The sequence below is a fragment of the Electrona antarctica genome (genome assembly GCF_951216825.1).
Source record: "Electrona antarctica genome assembly, chromosome: 5".
NCBI classification, from domain to species: Eukaryota; Metazoa; Chordata; class Actinopteri; order Myctophiformes; family Myctophidae; genus Electrona; species Electrona antarctica.
Genome location: NC_136810.1, coordinates 17,290,935 through 17,298,628, shown reverse-complemented (window position 1 = coordinate 17,298,628; position 7,694 = coordinate 17,290,935). Strand labels below are relative to the sequence as shown.

Below are 7,694 nucleotides of genomic sequence, written 5' to 3'. Positions count from 1 at the left end.
CAAAGAGGAGTGACAGTGATGAATCAGATGGCCAATCCATTCCTTTGTGGGTCCTGTTTGATACAGTTATAGCACATTGATTTGCTTAAAATATAAAGTGTATCATTCTTAATAACCTTCAATGTATTAGACATTCTGACAGGTCATTAATTTAATATTTGGCAATTAATTATGAATTTACTTATCATTATATACATTTTAATGAAAATGTATTTTCATGTATTTTCAAAATACGTATTTGTATCTCAAATACATTTCTCAGACCAGTATTTGTATTTTGTATTTAAATACATTCTGTGACCCAGTATTTGTATTTTGTAACAAAATACATTTTCAATGTATTTTGCCCATCTCTGAGTACACAACGTTTCGGCCGTGAACAGCCTTCATCAGGCTTTACAGAGATTGTGCATTACATTCACCCATTCACAGACATTCATACACTGATGGCGGCGGAAACCATGCAAGGCACCAACCAGCACATCAGGAACAATTAGGGGTTCAGTGTCTTGCTCAAGGACACTTCGACACTAACTCTGGGGGAGCCCGGGTTCGAACTGGCGACCCTGCGGTTACCATCCGGCCACTCTACCCCTGAGCCACTGCCGTGTTTGTACAAAACGGGCTACTCCTGAAAACTTTGGAAGCCAATCTTAGCCAATCAGGATGGAATATGAGAAATCAAACAAACCCGTCTTGATCACATGACTATGGAGATCATGTGTACCGATTTGCGTGAAATTTGGATACAATCTGAAGGCGTAATATAAGAAAGTGTTTTACATATGTCGGCCACCTGGTGGCGCTATAAAGAGCAGATGTGTAAAATTCCAGGCAAAGGTTTTTCCTTGGCCTCTAGGAAGTGTTGCATACAAGGTTTTACATAGATCGTTGCAGTTATAAGTAAAAACACGAATCGGCCAGTTATAGCGCCACCAGTTGAAAATGTTCAAGTGTAATTTCGTCCTCGGCCTAGTGGGAATGTGCGTGCAAAATTTCACGGAAATCACACAATGTGTTTATGATTTGCGGCATTTTGTCTAAAACAGAGCACTCCTGTGAACTTTGGAAGCTGAAAAGCTGTTTAGTTGAATGGTTATAGAGAGACTGTGTACCAATTTGCGTTGTGTTCGGACAAAATCTGTAGGTGTACGTACGGCCAAAAAATGTGTTTTGCCAATAGCTGCCCTCGGGTGGCGCTATAACAGGCCAATGTGAAAACTTTGGGGCAGAGCTTCCGCTCTGGCATCCAGGGAGTGTGTGTGCAGAGTTTGGCTGCCATTGAGCAAACGGTGCCAGAGATTAGCTGTCCATGGACGGATTGCAAAACATACTCTCTCCCCATGCCTTCGGCCTGGTGGAGACAATAATTTATCAGCGCTTGTATTCCAGTTCCAAATTTGTTTGATCACTTCCAATTGCACTTGTTCATCCTGCATCTACATGAGTTCTCTCCTCAATGGGTCAAATTGGTATCCCAATCTGAAAATGTATTTTCTGTAAGGAGCTGGAGAGTGGAGAGTCAGTGAGGCCCCTGATTACTATCGGAGCTATTTTACACTACACAGAACTAATCACTTATAGCACTTTTAATTGCAAGTACATATGAAGTGCAAGTCCAATTGTTTTCAATGTCTTCATAATTTATTTTTCCATCTTGTCTCCTTCAGAACTATAAACCCGGTTTCAGTATGAAATCGGCCCACCAGCCCTGTGAAGTCGAGCTCCACGTCTTGCTCCATCTCCTCATCTCGGCCGTGGTACTTCACAGCAGCCGGGCTTTCTGCCGGACCGACCCGCCCGTGGATCCCGACCACCCCTTCCTCTTCATGTGGAACGCTCCCACGGAGCTGTGCCAGGAACGCTTCGGGGTCAGCCTGGACCTGTCCAACTTCCACTTCGTCAGCAGCACCCTGAAGACGGCCACCAACCAGAGGATCTCCATCTTCTACAGCGACCGCTTCGGCATCTTCCCGTACGTGGATGAAGACACCGGGATGATGGTCGAGGAGGGCCTCCCGCAGAACATCGATTTCGACGATCACCGCGAGGAGGCCGAGGACGATATCGAGAACTACATCCCGGAATTAGGCCAAGCAGGTAAAGAAAGGATGTTGGCTGTCGGTTTGTTTTCTTAGCAGTTATTCGATTAACTTTTTCGATTCAGGTCATTTAGTGACTAGTCAGCAGAAAACTCTTATCTCCGTATTTAAACCTTTTGTGTTTTTCCGTAAATTAACACCCTACTTGATCATACTATAGCGTCACGCAAAAGTATCAAAAGTATATACAATTCATCCACGAATCGACTATCCATTTTAAAACCTATTGTTTTAATTACAGGATTGATTATTTCTTTTTTAATCGATCAAATCAATTACCTTCAATTATTACACGGCTTGGTTGAATGCTTGATTCAGATTGGTCACTCGCCAAATTCAGCCGTGTGTTATTTCTTGATAACAGACCGCTGCCTAATCAAAGGCTCGGAGCACTTGCTACGCTGCTTGGATTTTATGCTGTACCCAACCTACCCGTAGGCCTACCCGAAAATGTATTCCATTTCATCAACACTCACTTCCTTGTTTCCTTGCAACGAGGCAACTCGTTGCTCTCTGCGGGGCCAACTTGGAATACTTTCATTACTGTAAGCAAGGACATACTTTGTTTTGTTGTCACTTTTGGGTAAATGTATTAATTTGTGTATTAAGTCGCTGTGTAATAAGTTGGATAATGTATGGCATAACCACCTCCGATCCGCGTCGGTGGTTAATCATCCTGTCGGTAATTTATCTATCAACAATGACCACCCAGACATACATTTATCCCTTACTTAACACATCTCCTGGTATTAATTAAGTCTTTTGTCCCTGCCGAGGTCTTTTCATTCTGATCTTTTGTTTGAGAAATTATCCCGGCTGTGAACTGAAAGTGAAAACAGACTATGTATAATCCCCTGCAATATAATTTTTAATTCACCCAAAACATCCGTCTTGTTTCCGGTTCATTGCCTGTTTACTCGATTGCGTAGCATATTTTGCATACGAGCACGACCTAACTCAATCAACAAAACATACTCATCCTTGGCACTTGGTAGGGAATGTTTAACTGTGGGTCCCCCTATATATATGATTAGGCCTGGCCATCCTCGACTTTGAAGATTGGAGGCCGCAGTGGGTTCGAAACTGGGGCAGCAAAGACATCTACCGGCAGATGTCCATCGAGTTGGTCAAGAAGAGAAACTCCAGCCTGACGGAAGACGCAGCGGAGGCCCTGGCCAAGGTGCTGTTTGACCGCGCGGCCCGACGGTACTTCACCCGCTCCGTCCGCATCGGGAGGAGGCTGAGGCCTGCGAGGCTCTGGGGCTACTACCTGTTCCCCGACTGCTACAACTACGACTACCACCAGGACATGGAACACTACTCCGGAGAGTGTCCCGAGATCGAGCAGGAGCGCAACGACGAGCTGCTGTGGCTCTGGAACGAAGTGACCGCCCTCTACCCGTCCATCTACCTGGACGAGGTGCTCAGGGACTCCCGGCAGGCCCGTCTGTACGTCCGCCATCGCATGCGCGAGGCCATGAGGGTGTCCATGCTCGCCTCCGACGGCAAGTACTCCACGCCCGTCTATGCTTACATCCGCCCCGTCTACAAAGACAGTGTTGATGACTACCTGTCAGAGGTGCGTTTCTGGTTGTTATGATCCTGTCTAGGGGAGTACAAGAATCGTGACATAAAGTTGGAAAGTAAAATGTTTTTTATTAATGACAATACTTTGTCTTCTTTTAGATTTAGCAAAACATGATTTTTAAAGACATGATTTTCAACACTTGATTTTAAACTTTAACAGAAAAAACATGGGGCAAATAAATAATCAATCAATCTGAGTCTAATATTACTGTCTCTACTGTCACACTCTTCCACAGATGTAACACAGGTGATATTAAAATAGTTTTCATAGTTGCATATTTAAGTACAGTTTTGAACTAATGTTGTAGTGTGGGGGATCAAGCTACAGTAAATTGACCGGAAAAGGGTGTGCAAACTTTGAAAATAGCAGATCTACAAGCTCACAATATGGCCTCTATATGGGCCGGTTATGAGTAGCACTATTCAGTATTTTAGCTGTGACGTGAGCGCCCCCTCCTGAGATACTTCCGGGTCCTACTTTTGTGTCGCTTTTGTGTCCCCATAGAGTTATACTGTGACGCTCCGTCGGACTAAATCTGAGACGAAAACAACCATGAAAGTCTCATTTTACCGCTTTCCTTGCAACAACAAAGCTGCACTGCACTCCCAAATCTGGCTGTGACAGGCCGTACCCCACACTGAATACTATCGCCATTTTATTTTATTGTGTCAACTAAATCCTCATTAATGCAAACTAGATTCAACAAACTCAAGCCTGCACACATTCTAAATATGCCCCCGAAATATTTTACCGAGCAAATGGACTGTTGCCACCTTCAATAATAATGATAATAATAGTTTTTATTGTCTTCATATCATATATTTTTGTTATCATGGACACTTGTACAAAACATTAATAATTCTACTCGAGTTGGAAGCATTAAGACCCATTTTAACCCTCAATGGCTTCCTTTCTGAAAAATAACGTCATTGTAAAAAGATTCACACGTTTAGATATTCTATTTACAATGAGATGCGGACGGGAGCTGGTGCCACTTGGACCCGGACGTAACGTAGCACTACAAAATGACGTCCGACTTAAATACTGAATAGATATTCCACTACAGTATTTTCTGAATAACAGTTGTTTTCTAGTATGACCTGGTGAACACCATTGGAGAAGCTTCAGCACTGGGTGCCTCTGGTGTGGTCTCCTGGGGAGACATGCAAGTCACCGACACAGAGGTAAGATCTGAAATACATATGTTTCTATATCAGTGGTGTCTCCTGGGGAGACATGCAAGTCACCGACACAGAGGTAAGATCTGAAATACATATGTTTCTATATCAGTGGTGTCTCCTGGGGAGACATGCAAGTCACCGACACAGAGGTAAGATCTGAAATACATATGTTTCTATATCAGTGGTGTCTCCTGGGGAGACATGCAAGTCACCGACACAGAGGTAAGATCTGAAATACATATGTTTCTATATCAGTGGTGCTCTGGTGTTGTCTCCTGGGGAGACATGCAAGTCACCGACACAGAGGTAAGATCTGAAATACATATGTTTCTATATCAGTGGTGTCTCCTGGGGAGACATGCAAGTCACCGACACAGAGGTAAGATCTGAAATACATATGTTTCTATATTATGAATGGATTAAATTGGTCCAGTTTGCTAAACTGTTGCACCACCAATAATATACACAACTAAAACACCCTGATCCCCACTGACTGCACACCAGGACTCGTGCATTGACGCCAAGTTGCACCTGGAGAGGGTGATGAACCGCTACATACTCAACGTGTCCACAGCCACCCAGATGTGCAGCAGGGCTCTGTGTCAGTCCCAGGGCAGATGTGTGAGGAAGCACTGGGACAGTGACGACTACCTCCACCTAGACTCCAGACGCTTCTCATTCCGGGTTAGTGGAGTTGACACTGTAATGTATGTTCTGATTATTATTATTATTGTAGTTATTATTTAGCATTAGTTTTGATAGATTATTGGTTTATTGGATTATTATTTGGGCACCAAAGGCACGCCTCTCTAGGCCAGGGCTTATGGACAGGTGAGGGCATGCACCTGGGTGGTCAGACGGTTTGAAGGCCATGAAGAATGGTAAAGCTGTTTGTGTCAATGCACTTTAATGGATCAAGTTAAGTAAAATATGCAAACCAAAAATGACATTCAATCTGTGGACATTGCTTTCTTTTGCCTGCTGGGTGAATCAGTGGATTGTTGATTTGTTTGGAACTGACAAAGCAGACTCACAATAATAAGCTTTTGTGTGAAACATTGACAAAGGCCTAAAACTAAAGGACATTTTCTTCATGTTTCCGTTATTTTGTATAGTTTTGTAATTAACCATAACGATGACCACCTGTTCCTCATCAAGAAACAAAGGAGCGGCCACATGATAGTGAAGGGCGACATGACCCAGGAGGACGTGGACTGGTTCGACCGGAGGTTCGACTGTCTGTGCTACAGCAAGACGCCGTGTCGCTCGGCCCTCACGCTGAACCTCATCCCAGAGCTGGATGTCAACTTCGCCTGGAGCCACTCTGCGGGGGGGCAGTTGACCTTCGCTCCCCATCAGACACAACTGCTGGTCCTTTTATTGTGGATGTATTTTGTCATCTAAAACCTCTGAGATTACTGCAGGGGGGGCCGCCAAGTCTTTGTGTGATGGGTGTGGGGGGGGTAGAGACTTACGATCTACAAGCGTTGAGCTTGTAGATCAGCTATTATCGGTCAAGAGGTTTGGTGTAGAGACTGACCAAGTACCGAGCCAAAGGTCAAGTTTACAAAGTATCGAGGGTTGAAGTGGTTAAATGTCTGAAAACATTTAACATGAATCATGTTAAATGTTTTGAAGCAGGGACATGGGGTCCCTGCTTCATCTGCCTGAGAAACGTTGAAGACCCCTGGTCGAAATAATATGGATGGAGTATGCTGTATTGACATTAAAGTGGGCATTGTTTTTAGGGCTGTCATGATCGTTACATTTTTACTCTCGTCTTGACAAATACAAATAATTGCAATGCATGATTTAATTGAGTTTCTTTTTACATTGGAACGTACATGTCTGTTTGCCTTTTAGGCTTTGTAAACAAAAAGATTGCACTGGGCAGATATGACAAATATCTAAAGGCTGACATATGACTGACATTTAATGTTGTACTTTCAAAATAGTGTAAAAACAGTGAATAAAGCAGATCTACATGCTTACAACACGTCACAATGCATTGCGTTGTGAACTTGTACATCGGCTATTTCCATTATTTATTGAACAGTTTTTCTTCCCATTTGTTTACATTTTGTATCATTGATTGGGCCTTTAATGAAAATGTGGAAAAATGCAATATCTTTTAAAAAGTACCTATTCTTTTTCTCTTTGTAGTTGCTTTATTTAACCATTCAAGGTTTAAATCAGCCATCCTTCCATTTCAATAAAAGGAGATCAACTTAGCAATTCTATATATGGGTCATTGGAGCCAACTTCGAGTTTCAAATCTCTTCAGACACCAGACAATCAGCTAAATAGGACGAAGCTAGCTTTGAAAGTCTAAAGTATCATGGAAGGTTTTTATAAAAAATAAAGTTTAATATGTAGGGGTGGTTCCCTGTTTTCTCTCTCAGTGAACGGGGCCTTGTCTTGAAAAACGTTTAAGACCCTTGCTCTGTTGCATTAGAATATTATGGAATATCCTAGTTGTCGTCTGGCTTCAGAGAATATAGACTGAATTGAACTGCGTGTTGAAAGGATTTCTCTTTAAGGTAGCTTTTACTTTATTCAAAGTAAAGTTTTTTGAGTTTAGGTTTCAGTTTTGGAAATGTATGACTAGTACCAGCTGTGTCATAATAACTGACTTGGAAAATTGAATCTCATCACACAGTTGATTTATTTCTGCTGCAATATATACATTATCCTGTAGGTGGCATCAGTGGTCTTTTTATTTTTTTTACTTGTGGCTTTAAGACCATCTGTATGGGAAGGACCATAGATGTTGACTATTATAAACAGCAGAGACAGTATGTAAGTACATTTACTGTACTTATA

The 7,694-nt window shown here is 42.6% G+C and overlaps 1 protein-coding gene across 1 annotated transcript in view; it reads left to right on the top strand.

The window, feature by feature from the left end:
- The window catches only part of hyal4 (hyaluronidase 4), a 52,186-nt gene extending 45,271 nt beyond the window's left edge, over positions 1–6,915 (top strand). The window contains exons 9-13 of the mRNA XM_079502213.1: positions 1,671–2,100; positions 3,137–3,681; positions 4,785–4,874; positions 5,376–5,555; positions 6,030–6,915. Coding sequence (XP_079358339.1) covers positions 1,671–2,100; positions 3,137–3,681; positions 4,785–4,874; positions 5,376–5,555; positions 6,030–6,275 — 1,491 coding nt within the window. The 3' untranslated portion in view covers positions 6,276–6,915. The remainder of the gene's footprint in view (positions 1–1,670; positions 2,101–3,136; positions 3,682–4,784; positions 4,875–5,375; positions 5,556–6,029) is intronic.
- The last annotated feature ends 779 nt before the right edge of the window (positions 6,916–7,694 follow it).